Source organism: Osmerus eperlanus, chromosome 15, assembly GCF_963692335.1.
Source record: "Osmerus eperlanus chromosome 15, fOsmEpe2.1, whole genome shotgun sequence".
In the NCBI taxonomy this organism is placed as follows: Eukaryota; Metazoa; Chordata; class Actinopteri; order Osmeriformes; family Osmeridae; genus Osmerus; species Osmerus eperlanus.
The window spans coordinates 13,603,498-13,622,221 of NC_085032.1; the positions used below are offsets into that span (position 1 = coordinate 13,603,498).

The 18,724-nt window shown below is 41.6% G+C and overlaps 2 protein-coding genes across 2 annotated transcripts in view; both read left to right on the forward strand.

The window, feature by feature from the left end:
• The window catches only part of LOC134034771 (musculin), a 76,205-nt gene that overhangs the window by 37,393 nt on the left and 20,088 nt on the right, over positions 1–18,724 (forward strand). The window lies entirely within an intron of this gene.
• The window catches only part of eya1 (EYA transcriptional coactivator and phosphatase 1), a 59,889-nt gene that overhangs the window by 8,408 nt on the left and 32,757 nt on the right, over positions 1–18,724 (forward strand). The window contains exon 2 of the mRNA XM_062480361.1: positions 17,883–18,010. Coding sequence (XP_062336345.1) covers positions 17,887–18,010 — 124 coding nt within the window. The 5' untranslated portion in view covers positions 17,883–17,886. The remainder of the gene's footprint in view (positions 1–17,882; positions 18,011–18,724) is intronic.

Consider the following 18,724-nt stretch of genomic DNA (forward strand, 5'->3'; position numbering starts at 1 on the left):
CACCACAAATCCATTGTGGTGGTATACAGAGCCAAAATGATGAAAATTGTGTCAATGTCCAAATATTTATGGACCTAACTGTATTTATGTGTCACCTGATATACTAACTCTCATGAGTCGTTAATGCTTGATGGTTTCATCGTAATGTCTTTGAAGACAGAAGAGCAGAAATCATAATTTGTGTCATTCCTTCACTTCTACTTCCATCAGGCGGGCATGATGAATACCCATGTGTGGACACATGATCACAGTTTGGTAGCCGGCCAGCAGAACAGGGAAAGATTGTCGAGTGTCACACAGTGTGAAACTGTAATTAGCTGGCATGGAAGTGTGCTTGTTTGCGTGGAGGCTTCGAAGGCATGACAGCTAGCACTACAGACCCGTGCTGTACTGTAAGCTAAAACCTCATTGAAAATTCATCCCTTATGAGGGGAAAAAGGCGCACATCACTCTCTTTCTTTATCTCTCTATCACCAACTGACATGTATAGAGATATAGTCTGTACTCGTCTGTGGTGGCCCAGGGCAGGAGACAAGGAATGTCATTGGGATGGCAAGTCCAGAGCGTTCGCTAGGCCCTCATCAATAGCTGATTAATAATTCAGGCTGAGGCTGGGGCTTCTTTTGGGGCAGGGTTTCAGCTAGCTTGTAATTTTGTAAATTGCATAGTCATCATGCAATGAATGGGGCTAGGCTGGACTGGGTTGGGCCTCACAGCTGCCAATGCATGGTCTACACAGGATGTGGATAAGTCCAAAAGTTGTGTCCTCTTCTTGTAGTTTATTTGTGTATAATACTTCTTCAACTCGGAAGGCTACATGGTGCTATTTTAGAGAATTGATTAGCAGCATTGGTTCAATCCAAATTGTTTCAGCGAATGCAGTATTTACGGTTTTGATGTGCTACAAGATTGTTTAAGCATCACAAATATCCAGTGGTGCCTTATCAAGCTTATAAGAAACAAATGGATATTTAATCCCATTGTCTGATACTCAGACTCCCTCAATCCAGGCGCAGCCATGGATGCGGAACACTCCCTGCCCATTCAATAAACACGCCCCTCAATTACCTCAGTCATCTCCCTGATTAGTCCCATTTAACTAAATTAGCCTTCTAATTGACTTGAGCAGATATACCTGTTCCATGTCCCCCCAAAAAAGGCTATTTTTCCTTATTGTTTCCTAGGCAACTAGAAGTTTTTATGACCTATAAAAAGTTGCTAGTCCTGTAACTGATCCATGGTTGGGCGGTTGTTTGTTACCATGGCAGGCTGCTAATCTATTTATAGGTCTACAGACTCATAATATCAGGCACAGATATCATTACAATTTAAACTTTGTTCTTAGCAACACAGTTGCTAATTCATTTAAAGGAAAGTTGACAAAACTCAAATATAAAAGGACTACTCCTGTAAGGACTGAAATAGGCTGATTGAATATGGGGGTGTTGTTTTGAAAACTCCAACACCTGGCGAATCCACCTTCCAGTCAAAAGGTCAAGAGGAAGCTTGGCTTGACACTGTCTTCCCATTTTCCCACTGTCGTTTTTTTTTTTCCCCACTCTGAAGCGGATCCTTGAAAACAAAACGTAATGTTTATTTTGGAGTGGGATGCCTTGCCCCGGATGACCTGAATGTCTTTGTGGTGGTTGGGTTTGTGTGTGCAGCAGCGCAGTGCAGCCAGGCTGCTGAGGACGTTGCGTCATGCGTTTGTCATCACGGGCTCCTCACAGTTCAGCTCCTCTCTTGGCACCGTGGATGTCTTCATCTAAAGGTCAATCAGAGTTCCTCCTCTGTGTCTACGTGATAATTTATCTGATTCACAGGGTTGAAAAGGTGTCATAATTATTTTTGGTGTCATTTACAAACCTCTAGAAACTTCCTCCGAGGCATTTGGCAATCGTTACATTACCCTCTCAGTAGATCAAACTGGTGAGTCCCTCTCATCCTTGATTTCTTCCTTCTCCTCTGAAGGTATGCCGTATTAACATTACACATCCTGTTGATTGAACTTCCTTAGAAAAGCCAATACTGTATGTTGGCGTGCACTATCCTATTTGACTATTTTGGTGGTCCATGTAAAGTCATTAGAAGCGGATATTTGATATTTTGATGGCTTAAAGTTATCTTGTGCTTCATAATTACTCTTAGTGTGAATGCATGTACAGAGAGAACCGTCAAGTGCTTTGTTAAGATCAGAAAGAGGCCAGAAATGGAAAGGGGGAACAAGGTTCAGGTTTTAAAGAGGGGAAATATCAATGGAAATCTGTTTAGACTGTACAGTAGATTCATTTACCTACTGTAACTAACAATCAATCATTCTAGGCCCAAGAGCACGTTTTAACATAAAAAGCACTGACATGCCCATGCACTTTATACCTACATAGGCTTTTTACTTTTTTTTGGTCCGTTTTGGCGATTAGTACTCTGTTTTTGAGGTTGTTGTGAATGATCCTCCTCCTTCCACATGATCTGTCTTAAACATCCTGCTTACAGAATGTTAATTGATATCACTCTGCTGACAAATATGGTCCCCACTGTAGTTACAGTATAACACTGTGTTCCTATTAGACACAAGATTGTTGCAGGACTGTTCTACATGCCTGAGCAGGTTTCTTGAAGCCTGTTCAGGTATCCTGCATGTCAAAAAACAAGTTACATTTACATTTAGCAGACGCTCTTATCCAGAGCGACTTACAGTAAATTCAGGGACATTTCCCCCCAAGGCAAGTAGGGTGAATTGCCTTGCCCAAGGACACAACGTCATTTTGCACGGCCGGGAATCGAACTGGCAACCTTCAGATTACTAGCCCGACTCCCTCACCGCTTAGCCATCTGACTCCCAGTTAGGTTAGTGAAATGCGAATATGACCAGATGTGGTATTTTCACAGGAACATACAACATGACACAGTGAGCCCTAGTTTTTTTCAGTGGATATGAATCATTTTGAGGCACTTCAGTCTAGATTAGATGAAGCATGTTTTCACACAAGTACAAAGGGTTAGGGTCGGCCTCAGAGCCTGCTTTGCAAATTCCATTTCCTCATAAAGGAAATCACCTTTTGGGAGAGGCCATCGCTGTGCAAAACACATTAGGAGGAAACAAACATGGAATGTTGGCATATTGGTTCCTTCTCTGCCACTTCATAGACATCTCCTAAACACACTGTGTGTGTGTGTGTATGTGTGTGTGTGGAGTCTAGAGGCACTTTTGGCTAATTGGAGTTTCCCTCTTGACTATACATTTACAAGTCTTGGCTTTTGTTCGTACTTCTACATCGTATAACAATTTCTAGTTTTGACATTTAAAACGTATAAATATTTGAAACTTTAACACAGCTTCCTGTCCAATGTATATCAATAGAGTCCATGTAAAGAAAATAAATGTCTGCCTCCCTGACTGTAACAACAACTCTCCCAGGTCCCAGAGTCTCTCAGGGAGGAACATAGGGGGGATGCTATTATCATACACATCAGCACTCCTCATGCATAATCTTAAACTGTGATTAACTCCAAGTTATTTTTGAATTACTTGTCGTGCCTCCAGTCACTCTCTGTGACGGCAGCATGATCGGAGGCTCTTACTGGTTCTGTGAGCCGCTAATAGTTCACACTCTCCTACAGGCTGTGAGAAGTTGCCATGCTCAGCAACTTCACCCGGTCCAATAAAATGAATGGCATTCCCTGTCCAGATAATCCAAGTGTCTCTTTTTCAAGTGCACATGCGTAAGGAATCAGGGAGACAGAGAAGACCAGCTGTTAAGTGTCTATCCAGGAGTTAAAAATGACCTGAAAACTGGTGTCCGATGGCAACACACATTCAATATGCTAAACATTGCCGGAGTTGGCACTTACATTTACATTTAGTCATTTAGCAGACGCTCTTATCCAGAGCGACTTACAGTAAGTACAGGGACATTCCCCCTGAGGCAAGTAGGGTGAAGTGCCTTGCCCAAGGACACAACGTCAACTGACACGGCCGGGAATCAAACTGGCAACCTTCAGATTACTAGCCCGATTCCCTCATCGCTCAGCCACTTATACCTCTGAGAACAAGTTTGGGGCTCAAATAAATTTAGAGGTATTGATATTGAATTCATTCAGCCTACTTACACATACCAACATGTTTGAGTGAACTAAAATAGCCAGCACATATGATATATTAATTAACCCTTTCTCTTATACGCACAATGCAAACTGACATGCCATTTTTTGTGTTAAAACTGTATCAAGCAAATGGCATCCAGCACTTCTTTTAGTGCAACTGTAGGTAGTCACCAAACAGAATAGTACTGGCCCAGTCATGGTGGCTTTCCTCTGGCCAATTTAAACAGACGTTTGACCCCAGACATTTGCCTAATGTGTTTTTGTTATGTGGACTCCTGGCTTCACAAATGTCACAGGGGCCGGACTGGGGTGGACAGGAGGGGGGGTGGGTGGTGGGGGGTTGTCTGCGAGGAGGGGGGTAGGAGAAAAGGGGCGCAGGCGGGGGGGGAGGGGGTTGAGAGGTTGAGGTGGGGGAGGGTTTCGGCAGTAGTGTCTGCAACCTCTGCAGTTTGCACTCCCACCGTGGGGAGTTGGTGGTGTGGCCAAGCATCAGCCCCCCCAGTGCTGGATCTTCTCCCCAGGGGCCCGCTGACCAGCGGCCAGTCCCCTGGTGCTCTGCTGACCCGGGCCCAACTGGGGAGGCAGCTGTGGAGGGAGAAGGGGAGTGCCACATTTCTGGACTCCCAGCCTGTGCGAGTTAGGGGCCAGCCCCAGACAGTTGGGGCAGTTATGACAAATGTTCCATTGGCGCTCCACTTCGCATGCTCGTGTTTGAGGGCCATTAGAGGGGCGCTGAAAATTTATTACCAAACATATTGGTATTTTAGGGTGCAACTGATTTAGATTTAGTGGTGTTGGTGGAGATTCTCTCCATCTTATTCTGGAATCCCAGATTCCAGTGGTGCCTTATTTGGTCTGTACTACTTTTTAGAAGCAAAGACAGAAAAAGATTTGACTAATTGTTAACTTTGGTATGTCCTCCTGACCAGTGCGCAGCCTCTAAGACACACTTGGATCCCAAATACATGATACAGTTTAGAGACTTGTGAATTGGACCATACTTACTCCAACTAGACCTACTGACATCTGGTAATTGTTGTCTTTTGTGCATCATCATAAATGATAACTGTGTGTGTGAACAGGTCCAATATTTGTGCGCTAACACAATGCAACAACATGTGAGTGTGAACTGGAGCTGTGTTGAGGGGATTGGCATATGAAAGCAGTTAGCTGGCCACTAGTGTGATGCAGAATACACGAGGCAGAGGAGAGCTTTGTTGTCTTGTTGGATATTGGTGGAGACAGTGGCCCATCCACCATGCTACTACTAACTTGGCAGGCCGACTTGTCCAGCCTATACATTACACAGCTCTGAGGCCCTGCAAGGGTTGCTTCAACACAAGGCCCAAATGAACAGACATTTGAGCAAAACACACAGTTTTCCTTCCACTGGCTTTACCTAACGAGGAAAATGTAAATACCCATGTCTGCACACAATTGCTGTCTAAAGTGAAATAATCATTCTGTGACGATTCTGATTCGCATTGCTTGGCTATATTCATATACATATGATCGTTGGATATGGATACATTCACAGCATTGATGCACATCAAATTGTTTTGTGCATAGTCAGTAGAGCACACTGTTAGGTTGATTAGTGTCTCCCATGGAAATGCATTACTGTTAAGTATTTTCTTTCACACTAACAATGATGTATTTATCTTGCATACATCTATATAATACTTTCTTGGGAGGCCAATACCTTACTGAACTTAAATGCCAGTGACTCCGAGTCTGCAACAGTCAAATAAAAGGAAAGAACGCATTAAATATCAATGCTTCGTTCCTAGATGATATAGCTAGTTAATTTACCTTCCTTTCATATTTTAGCCGTTGATTTTGGACATGTTTAAACAGGCCGTGTTTTCTCTGTGTAATGCCCTGTGTGATACTCCACGTCCTGGTGATGTCTCATTCTGAGTAATAGGTCTCTGAAGTGTGCTTGTTTGGATTTTTTCATACCACGGGAGAGCAGTAAAGTGTCTGTCTGAGGATTTTGGGGTCCTCATAGACTTTCCCCAGGTGTGCCTCATTCCTCATAAAGACCCCAGCTTTTCAGTCACGCTGCAGTCAGAGGATCTGTCTGCAGATTGCTCTACTAGAACAACACCATACTTATCACTGTCTGCTGAACAACTGTCAACTTGAGGAAGTTTCATGTACTGAGTCAGGGAATTGTTTACATGTTTCTGTGATAGGACAGTCTGTAGTTTGTTCAGAGTTCAGTATGTTGTATTTCACTGGTAGGAACAAATGGGTTTCCTCTTAATTCAAAACATATTCCCTGTGTTTTGTTTGAAACCATCATAGCCGCTACAATCAAGTCTTGATTGTTAATTTAAGGACGTAATGTCTATTGAGGTTAACCAATGTCTTTGTTCCATTCACTTAGGAGAGGAAAACTCAAATGTGTTTTCGTGTGGAGGTATGTGGTGTATTTACTTTTATCACTTGTTCCACTGCCAGACAGACCAACCTTATGTTTGTTTATGGGGATTTCTGGCTTCACTCTAACTTTCATTCACCACTTGAAAGCACTTGACTCTGTGCTACTAATTTACCTAGAGGGACTTCACAATTATCTGTCTGCCCTGTCAAAATCTTTTGCTTTTTTTTGTGGTGACAACTTGTCATCATCAAAGATAGTCTTTAGAGTCAAATGAAAGCTTCTTTTCGATAGATGGGTTTATGCTGCACTGTGGTTGTCTGTGATTGGCACACAGCGATAGACTCTTCAACTAAAATGAATGGGTTTTTATTTTTGTTGATCAAACATTCAGTGTAGTACTTTGTTTCTTGCATGTTTGATGGATAGCATATAATTGGAGACTTCTAACAAATGAGAAAATCTATGTTTTTAAAACAGTATTTTGTATAAAAATACCTTGCATTTACATTTTGACAAATTATGGTTGCCAAACAATTAAGGTTTGCTTCATTCAGACATAAAAGTTAGGTCATGACTATACAATATTGTCACCATCAAGTGTTTATGTATATAAAAATAAAGCACTTATAGCTATGTTTCTATTTTTTAAAACCACGTTGTTTAACTTATGGCCCAGTAGTTATGTTATTTGGAACAAGAAACCTTAAACCTTCAATAAACAAAAAGTACAAATAAAAACAGCAATGGGAAACAGGAACGTATAATACCAGCTACTTGAAAAATTACCATCCAGTTAACTTTAAGTCTGTTGTGCGTCAGGGGAGGGGAGAAAACCTTACGGTTTAGAGAACTTTCCTCTTAGTCAGTAAGAGAGCACTTCACCTGGTAATGCCTGTATAAATATATAAAAGTATATCCCAAAAAAAAAAAGTTTATCCTAAATTCAGGTTTCCCTTTTTGGGGGAAGGTTTTGGGTGTAACGCTTTGCTGAGACTTATGTCAGAAAAGGAACTCGATCCCCCCCAAAGCGTGACATTGTGTAAACACTGTAGTAGCTCTACCTAAACAAATTTGCAGCATATGCATATGAAAATATTACAAGTGTGTCACCGGGGTGTTAGCATGTCGTTTCATCTGTAACACTTGATCCCCTGTCACACCATGCCCGCTCCTTTCACAGTGTCAGTCCTTCCTTTGTCAGGCTATGTAAACTCATGTTACCTAGATGTTCCCTCCTGTGAAAATAGGCCAGAAAAATCACGGGGAGTTCAGAAGCCTTTTCCACAACATTCTAACAACAACATTCTAGAACAATCCACACTTCAATGATACAGAGCTGGTATCATCCACCTTTATCCGTTTTATAAGAAGACCCATGTATATGGATTTGAAAAAAACACTTGATATGCAGTTAATACTCAGGTGTTTCTAAGAAGTCGAGTCATTAACCTGTGGCCAGTGGAGGACAGTGCAGATCTCTCCACACTCTTAATTGCAGGCAGGCATCCCTATAGCCCCACATGAAGACGAATGAGTCCCATCTAGATAATCCTTAATAAAGAACGGCTTCACATTTAATCTTAGCTCACTTCTCAAATTTCGTGCTTGATATAGGTTTTGGCAAGTAACTTTTAGCACTGTTGTCAGTCCAACCGTATCAGTACATCTTTTGTTAAGCTTCCATTTGGCAGAGACAAGAGTGGCTTTTTAGGCAAGGTTTTTTCACCATCAAGCTGGTTTATTTTATTGTTCAAATGTAGAAAGCTAATTTTCTTTACTTTATGCGCACATAGTGTTTTAGCATCACATACCGAAGTGATTCAGCCCTTTTAAATGTATGATTCCGGTGTTTTCAACTGAATTCTTTTTTCAAAGTAGTATCTGAGTGTTCCAGACGATACCTGCAGAACCTGGAAATAGCCAAACTATTTACAGATGTCTGTGCATCTGCAAATAAACACTCAAACACTGTATTATACAGTGGAGGCTATATTTGATGACCCTCAGCATTTTGTGTAGCACAAGAAAATTCTAAAACATTTCTTATAGACGTCTGTCTGGATCAAGGCTTGATTTGAAACATGCTGAAGACCAGCAGGGCATGCAGAAATGAGCAGGAGGAAAATATGAGTTTAGTCTCTGAGACATAAACAATGCTGTGTAATTATACTGTGCAATTTGAAAATAACTCACTTGCAAAATTACATTGCAAGCTAATTTTATACAGCTGCTCATCGAATGCAAGAGAGTGAATTCAGTAACTCAATTGGCATGTGTACCCCACAGCCATTAGAATAGTTATGTGAGAATCCCCAAGCATTTATTTGTCTATTGAGTTATCGAGATACCTCTTCAAAAGGCAATATATTCTGTTTTATGATTTTGAAACGTGAGCCTATGGATTTGACCTGCAGGCAGAGAAAAGAGGGTTAGCCGTGTAGCCACAGTGCTGCTGCTCGGGTCTATTTCGGTCTTCTCCTCCTGGTCTGGTGCAACGGAGGGTTTGCTAGGTGACCTGTTCTCGTCAGGAACACCGCACGTCCACGGCAGATGTGATAAGACTGCTATCAGGTTTGAAATTATATTGCTTTTTTCTCTCCTGCACTTACAGTACAGTATACAAACTGGCTTTGTACAAGCACCCTGTAGTGAGACAAGTGCTTGTACAAGCGGATACCAATTAGATACTGTATACAGCAGCTGATCATGAACTGGTATGTAGCCAAACACCGTTAATAAAATGTATGATATGATATGGAGTACGAATGGGGTTCGAGTGTAATATTGCACTTCCCCTACTGTGTTCTCTCATCATGTCGTTAATTCCCTTACTATTGTATTAAAGAGAATCCACTCATAACATCCTACTGTATTTCACATGCCATATTTATTGTGTTCACATGTATAGTGGCCGAAGCATAAAACAAAGAAAGAATGAGTCATGTAAAATGCTCGGCACTCAGCTCATATCAATAGTGAAAGCCCTGTCTATGTGATGCAAAATGCGTAGGATGGTATGTACTCATCAGCAGCGTGGCCTTGTGAGACGGCAGCGTTGAGCAGTTGGAATAATAACCTGGAGCAGACAGAAGGCAGTCATTACCTCGCACACAGACGTGGCCTGTATGTGTTGATAGAGGGCTTCCACCATGCGACCGAAGGGACAGAAGCAGCCGTTCTCACTCCGAGGAAACCTCCCCGCCTCTCCATCACCTGACTAATGAGATTAGGCCCTGTTTACCTGCCCCGATCCTCCTATGTCACATCCAAAACCAGCACGGCCTAGGCTGCTCACGAAACTGGGAAAAAGAGGATTATGGGGGAAAGAAAAAACTAACAAAAACGATTGAAAAAGAAAGATGGGGGGGGGGGGGGGTAGAGAAGAAAAATGTTAGCCCTTGGGGTGTGCTGAACCTGGGGATCGAGAGGACAGACAGGCCGCTGGATGGATCAGCTATTTCATTGTCTTAGGATCCCTGATACAATCTGGTGAGGACTCTATTGCTTAAAGCTGGGAGTGAATGACATATGGAGAGCCGGTGTGAGGCTGAACTCCCGGGTGCCTCCTCCTCCTGCCCCAAAGTCTTCCTGTGAGAGAGCATGGAGCAACTTTCTGCTCTTTAAAACAGCAGCCTCCCTCCCTCTCAGCTCTCCTCCCTCCCTCACTCTCTCTCTTTCCCTCCCTCTCTCTTTTTTTCCCTCTTCCTCAGACACTCTCTAGTCACTGCCTGAAGCAGTAATCGGACAACTCTCGTTCTCACTCGGACTTGGTCTCCTGAGATACAGCGTGGGGCTCCATGGGTTCTAACACTTAAAATGAAAAAGAAAAAAGTTGTCTTGTAGCGTAAATTTGTGCGTTACAGATTTCACCCAAGACTAAAGAACTCTATTTAGAAAGTTTTCTCTGTTATTTCTGGACTGGAAAGACGCCCTGTAGAAGATTAAAAACTAAAATATAAGCAGGGATAAACAAAAACGTACTTGGATTCAACCAAAATTGCAGTGAGTATGACTTTGAACTTTAAAGGCAGTATTTATGTTGTTAGTTGGTTGCTGATGTGTTTATGACTGTATCAGGTTGCCTGATTTTATTCTATTTTTCTGATTTAGCTCTGTAGCAGTGTGTATATTAAGATGCTATATTGCTTTATATACATTTTACAATAATACAACAACAATAGTTGTTGTATTATTCTCATACATCAGGGACCTGTAAGACAATACAGACATCATGCAAGTATAGCAGAATTGTAATATAAATAGTGTGCATGCATAGAATGGCTAATTCCAATAATCCGTATTTATTTTACTAAACCATCAAAATGACGATTAGCCTTAATATAAATTATCATCTTATTTTAAATGATCAGTTTAACTGCATGAAAAAAGACTTAAGATATAACGTAGGATACATAAGAAGTTTTTATTTGACCATCCAAATGCACTTCTAATTTAGTGATAGACATAAAAACGACTCTCAATACACTGCAATGTGAAACTTCCAAAAATGTGATTATCTTGGAAAATAATTTAACTTACCTGCCATAACATGGAAATCTAAATTTGAGACTTTAACTGTATCTTGAAATTATAAGATCACTTAATTGAATACTTTATTATTTGAACTGATTTGTTTATATTATTATTTGTGTCCTACACCACATTATTGTCACCAATATAGTCATTACATGCCATCATTTTATTTTATTTTATACAAAACATTTAGTAAAGGAAATAATCGCTCTGTTGTGAAGCCATGTTCTAAACCTGATACAAATAGTAAAATATGTCAAACCTGTTAAAACAAAAATCAGGAAAAAATGTCAGTTGCATTAAAATGTAAAACTCTCAACTTAAAAATATCTGTCCGTTTCTGAGTAGTGTTTCGTGCTCCAGTTTACATTTTCAATTCGGCAGAACATACCAGTCCCTACAGGAGTCCCTTTCTGACTGGCAGAACAGACAAAACCAACACAGTTAAAGCAGTTGACATCTAATGCCATCTGCTAAGGACTGGAATGCTATGTGGACCCCAGAGAGGGCCCTTTTTCTGCCCAGGCGTCTCTGCAGACGCCGACCCGCTGCAGGCTGCGCACCCTGTGGCCTGCTCCCCCTGTTCAGCTCTCTCTGTTGGGGAGAAGCGTGTGGTCAAGATGAGTGGCTCGCCGTAAAAAATCATACCTCTCTAATTAAAGGATGTTCGGGCTTAACGTGTGTGATCATAGACTCACATTATCAGACGGGGTAATCGCTCGGCGTAAGGGATTTTCAACTCGAAATTGTAGTGTTCCCTCCTTTCCAGTTTATTTCAAGTGCTGTTCGCAGCATGTGAAAACACCTCCCTTTATCGTGGCATTTGAAGATGAAAGGCTGCAAAGTAGCGAGGTTACGGCGTAGTAAAGGAGGGATCCTGCATGTAGAGCAGGGCCACACTGTAGACAAACATGACAGCGAACACGGCAGCCTGATGCGACCATTCACACACACAATAGGCCTTTTTATCCAATTAGACCCAATAAGAGGACTGATTTGGGCTGTTTACTCTCTTTATTTGCTTTAATAAGGCACACGCAGGGAGGGCATCAAGGCCTTGTGCTTGGATAGGACAGGACTGTGTGTCCGCATGCAGCAGTAGACCAGTGTGTGCAGGCGGAGGTTGCCGGCGGCGACGGAGGCATTGTTTTCCAGAGGCCTGTAGCCTTCCCTATTGAGGTGTATGGACGGGCTAGCCGGCGCCCTACTCTCTCAGAGTGGAGATTGCGCCTGATGAAAGACACAAGGGCTAATTGATACTACCTCACTGAGCTGTTTATGAAAGAGAGAAAAGGAGGGAGAGAAAGAGAGAGAAAGGGGGGAGAACAGAGAGGAAATGGAAGACCCCTTCTTTGGTAGCCCATACTGGATGATTAGTGGGTTGGGTTGTTTACTAAATAGAGAGGGGTGTTATTTTGTTAACATGCCGCTGTTTGGATCTAAAAAATGTGGCTGAAAGGGTAGAAAAGGGGCTTTGAAGACCTGAGTTGACTGATATTCTCACTCCTCTATCAGTAATGCCCCCTAATGTGTTTGTTTGTGAATGGTAATATGTTTACTCTGAGTACGGTAAATGGAAGCCCCTGAGTTGTGAGTATAAACAGGCAGTGCATCCAATCCGTCAGTCATTTAAGGTAACTTGGTAACTGAAATGTCTGACTTTTATATTTAAATGAAAAAAAAGGCTGCTGTTTTGAGACCCTAAAACCTCAATAAATGTATTAATTAAGTAGTAGTGACAGACATTTTTTTTTTTATTAGCAAAGGCCTTTTTCTGTGTAACTTTAGGAATAAAACTAAATTTACCACATTTTACATTTGTAAGATTATTTATTCTCCAGCCTTTTTAAAGTTATAAGAAAGTGTTGATTGTATTTCATTGCCTTTCATCTATGTGGTGTTAAATTAGCAGAGTTTGTGCCTCTCTTTCTGTGGGGTGCTCGGTGGTAGGGAGAGTGTGATAAAATGTCGACCTTAAATCTTGTTTGATGGGCCCTCAAAATCGAACTAGCCTTCTGGAAATAATTTTGAGGGTTGAAGAGCACAGTATTAACAGATTTAATGTAACCTTTCAGTGAATTGTTGAAGAACCATGTCAGATTTGACTAAATAGAGAAACAAATTGCACATCAACAAATCACCACATCTGTTAAGAATTTGACTTTTAATTACAGATAAGTACAAAATCCAAAATCACCCATGTCATGTGCTCAAGTCAATTTAGGTAAATCTATCATATGGTTTTAGCAATATGACAATAGCACTATGAAAACAATATGATCGAAAGACTAAACACTGGTAGATTAAGCGTGATAAAATCTAAGTAAATTACAAAAAGAAATATTAATGCCAAGGGTTCTATTTCTAACCAAATTATTGTTTGTGTTTAATTTGCAAAGAAAACAATATAAAAAAAGCATGATTGTGTCAGAAACAGATGTCAATTAAATTGAAATACCACTGCAGTAACCTTTAATAATTGTGATTCTTTGTAGCCCTACTTTGGAAACACTGTGTGGCGCTAGTATATCCTCAGATTTTTGTCTGAATAAAAAAATGGCCAGTTAATTAGTGTTGCGTTTGTTAGGCAACCCTCATCTTTTCTGCCACACAGGCGAAGTGTAGCATTTTTGTAAACTGTGTCTAATTCCAATCACATCTGTATCCAATTGTTGTCTGCATCTACATTCTTTGCGAGTGGATTTATTTTTCCTGGGCCACCATGTGGATTCAGCTGACCAGCTTAAGTAGGGATTAGTTGTTTAAAAGTTATTTTGATTAAAGCATTGTTTTTTAAAACTTGTAACTCACAACACATGGTTTGCATAGTCTGTATATTTCAAAGGAATATGTAGTCTTTGCCCTGTAAAATGCAAATCTTGCAATTGAGAATGGAGGGGTAGAGAGGAGTAACACAATTGATTGCTTGATGATTTCATTAACTTTCATTAACTTAAGCCCATTCTGGTTTTATCTTGCATTTGCTCAGGGTAACATATGCAACTTAAATTTGACCAGATATGCATTAGGCATTTTTTGTATGATCTTATATTGACCACAAATTACAAGAATTATGGTAACCTAGTAATACACATGCAGTCTTACGTTTGAATAAAAATAAGCACATTCTCTCTCTAAGACAGTGCAGGTACGGTTAATGATAAATCCAGTACAGGTAAATCCACTGATCACTCGTACGTCAAAGCAGATGCTACACTCTTTATGTTACACTGATCAGCATTAGAAAGCTGTCTGTGTTTGCCAGTGGAAACGCAGCTCTTGAAACCAGTAAAGCGAAACAAAGGCCCTGCAAATAGCAGTCAGCGAAGCATGTTTGGGCCTCTTTTTTCTTCTTTTCCTTTTTTTCTTTCTTTCTCGATGACACCACCTTCCAACGCTTTATCTAGCGCTGCTTTGTTCTAGCATCTTCAAAGATCTGGCAGTTCAGGTTGAACTGCACAGCACATCAAAGATGCTGAACGCAGTCTCTTAAACAATAAATATTTAGTGGTGCAGAAGAAGGGTTGGTTTTTGCTTTTAAGCCCCCCACCCCACCCCCACACCCCTCTTCTCCTCACCTCTTCTTTCCCTGCTATCACTCCCCTGCTCACCTGGCCTGTATCACCTGTTGACGGGCTGGAGCTGGTGTGGTTAAGACACCAGGTTAAGGCTTCACTGGCCCCAACCGCTGAATACAGATCTCAGCCACCACTCACCCAACTACCACTCTCTCTCCTCCCCCCCACCCCGTCTCTCTTTCTCTCTCTCTCTCTCTCTCTAGGCTGGCAAGACAATGTGGCAAGATTCAGTTTCTCTTTTCTTCTACTTCATTGCACTTTCCTTTCAGTGAGCTTTGTGTTTTACAGAACTGTCCTCTGTTCTAGCAGTCGGACATCTCTGAGAAGATCCCACGTCCGTGTTGTCTGTTCCGGAGATGATGTGTAAAGATTATTTTTGCTCAGGTCGGTCGTAGTGAAAGCGACAGGGGAGAATGGAAAGCTGGAACGGTATTCATGAGGACTGTGCCTCGGTGCGAAGCAAATCCTGTTGGAAAAAAAGAGGCGCAAAAAAACCATAAGACCATACAGCTCAGGTTACCTTTGCCCATGTAAACAGTCAGCCATTTAAAATGCATGCCGGGATAAAAAATAAAAAAAAAACATATTTTTTACGTCTATTCCCCCCCCCCCCCTCTTCTTTTCTTTTTTGACCAGTTAAATACCTTTGACCTTTTTTGGAACTTACGTTCCCATGGTGGGCTGGAGTCAGGTCTGATGTAGTGTTATGGCTGTGCAGGTATATAGCTCTGCTTGATGTTTGGAGGAGACGAGCAGAGCGGCGGTGGACAGCAAAATGTAACTGTCAGCTAAAGGAGAGTAATAGAGGCATTCATAGAGTCATAGGAAACATATGTGGCTCCATGTGCTCTTCATGTTCTTGTTTCCAGTCTCACTCATTGTCTGAGATTATTTGGGGGCTTCTCAACTGCTTGCCTGTGTGTGTGTTTCTGTGAGAGAGCGTGAGAGAGTTTGTGTACAATACACAGTCCACTAGTACAATAGTGTGTTAATATATTAGAGAGAAAAAGAGCGTCTGTGAAGAAAGAGAACTAGAAAGAGCCCTGGTGTGTACGGGTGTGTTTATGTGGGCCCTCTCCTTATGCTAGGTTGAGTAAGGGACTTCTAAAGTCTGGGAGAGCCGTATGTTGGGATATCTGTGGCCCCAGGCTGGGGCAGGCCCGCGGGAAGCAGCCCTGCCGGTCATTAGGAGCTGTCAGTGTGCCGGGAGAGGGAGTGCAGATACATTTCAGATAGTGTCAATTGGAGATGAAAGATCTGCTGAAGATGCTAGGGGTGTCACGCTTGACTAATCTGCCCTCAACAAGTCCCATCTTCCAGCCTGCTCGCTACTTCAGGCAGACTGAAGCTCCCACCCACCACTGCCCCCTGTACCCCCCTCCAACCCCACCCCAACCCTCACCCCTCTACCTCTCCACCTCCCCCCCCCCCAACCCGCCCCCTCCCTTTCCTGCTTACCTTGGCTAAGCCGCTTTGCATGTTGATTGGGGGAGGGCTAATCCAGTTTGCAGCTGTCGTAGACCAATGATGAATCACCTTTCTGTCATTTGGCTGCACTCCCCTTGCTCTGGGAAGGAGGGAGGGAGGACCAGGAGGAGGAAACAACAGCGAAGAGGGGTTGAGCCCAGAGACAATGTGCGCCTCTGTTCCAAGCTACCCCTTCTCTTCCCATTCTGCTTGAGAATAACAATAATGTTTTCTCAGACGACATCTATTGTGTCATGGATGGGTCTGGACTGTGACACCGAGCTGCAATAACAAGGAGGGGCTTTGTTTCTGCTGGGGCAGGTGGAAAAAATAGAGAGAAACAGTGTGGTTGAGACGACTGAGACACATCCAGTTTCCAGGTAAGAGCAGAGTTGAGTTGCCAGGAGCATCCAGTGCTGGTGGCTTTGAGGGGACTGGATGAGACCTGGCTTGGTGTGCGTGTTGTTAACCACTCTGATCCAGTGGGTTGTGTGGGAGAAAGATGTGGTTAGAATACTAACTAGCGTTGAATTATTTTAAAAAGTTGAGATAGAGAGAGAGGGGAAGAAATTCAGAAAAGTATTGTTTAAATTGAGACAGAAATGTTTATTTTTTTATTTGTTTACGCATTTAATAGTTTTCGGTTGTTGTGAGTGTTTGTAATTGCAGTCCTGCTGGGTTTGTTTGTTAGGGGAGTAAATACATATCCCAGTTGGAAAAGAAGATCATCACAAGAGAATATCAGTTGGTGGGAGAGAGATCTAATGTTGAAAGATGAAAAATCTATGTTGTACTTAAACTTGAACATATTATAGTGCTTATAGTGCTATCAATTAAAACAAATTATAAATTACCACAGCAAATAGAGAAAAACTAAATATTTATCACTATTTTGTTTGTTTGTTTAGCCTATAATGTCAAAATTGAAATCTTTCTAATGCATTCAAAATGTGATCAAATAAGTCATTTTCATCCCATAAGATGATGCATAAAATAAATATTTATCTTTGCGGTCCATGCAAAAAAGGCTGATGTTTATTGATAGCAGAGATATCTTAAATCCTTCAATCTAATTGGAGATGGCAGTATAATGCACCCAACATTTGCCGTAATTTAATTAGTGCAGTATATTGCATTGGGCGCAGTGACAAAGACAAATGCAAGTTTGGATTTGCGGCTGTGCTTTCAGATTACTATTGCCTGCTTGCCCGCTCCATTGTCTACACTCAATCAAATCCTCAGAGCACACAAATGAGCAGAAAGAGCAATGTTTTCAATGGTGTGGTCCTCAGTATAAACACAGCAACAATTAAGGAGCTTGCCAGAGCAAACAAATGCCTCGTGAACTTCCCATCTACCGGCGCTCAGCCATAGGCTCCTATAATCAGCCCTGTACTTTTAGGCAGCACATCAGCCATACACTTCAACCACTTCAACATATGTGAATGCTCTTCACTACCCACACACTAAATCATTATAGTAAAGCTGAATAGTGCATTAAAAACTATTGGAAATTGGAAGTTAATTGAAGAGTGATAAAGAATACGTTGGCTTGTTACTGTAATTACTGCTATTTGATTTTAAACATTTGATAATTTAATCTGGTCAGTAATTGTACATTATAGTGTGATAATTATGTGGAACCATTCTTGGCATGTCTAGTAGTAGTTATTGCATTATGTGTTCCTTCAGTGCATTTCCATACTGTTCGAAATATAATTTAGTACTGTTTATTACGTATTCTAAGATTTTTTTTATATATTTATGTGTTCATTTTGAGCGGTTGTTAATGCGTGTGTGAATCTCGTCAGGTCTATGGAAATGCAGGATCTAGCCAGTCCTCACAGCCGAGTAAGTGGAAGCAGCGAATCTCCTAATGGTCCCAACCTCGACAACTCGCATATCAATAACAATTCCATGACACCCAATGGCACTGAAGGTATGTGCATCGGGCTTTCCTATCTAATGTCTCTCTCTCTCTCTCTCTCTCTCTCTCTCTCTCTCTCTCTCTCTCTCTCTCTCTCTCTCTCTCTCTCTCTCTCTCTCTCTCTCTCTCTCTCTCTCTCTCTCTCTCTCTCTCTCCCTCTATCTCCCTCTATCTCTCTCTCTCCTATTCTATATCAAGTCTAAAGAGTGAATAGGTCTGGCTGCTAGCTCTCAGTAAGAAACTGAGCAGGACTTTTTAACCCTAAGGTTTCTCCTCTGCAGTGTTTATGCATCCGTTAAGTTGTCAAGGTCTTGAATAGCAATAAAATATCTGCAGGTGCTGCTCTGGTGAACAAGTGATACATTTTCAGTTTTCTAAAAATTTAATCAGCAATTCAATAATAATTTACAACATGGGGGTAGAGGAATACCTTTGACTAAATGCACTGCAAATATTTCCACCCTTTTAGCTGTAGACTAAATAAAAAACGACAACAAAATCTACCAACCTGTTTAGTAAAATGTGATGCTACTGGGGAATGTCTAGATAGACCATTAGCTGTTTGTTTAAACATCCATGTAATTATTCAAACGCCCCAGGTATGAAAAGGGTTGCACTTTGCATGTGGCTTGGACTGTATGGGCCTATTTACTCAGGTGACACAAGCTAAAAGCTGTGTCCTGCTTTTAACCAACATGGGGCGGGATGGCTGTATTAGAAGCCAAT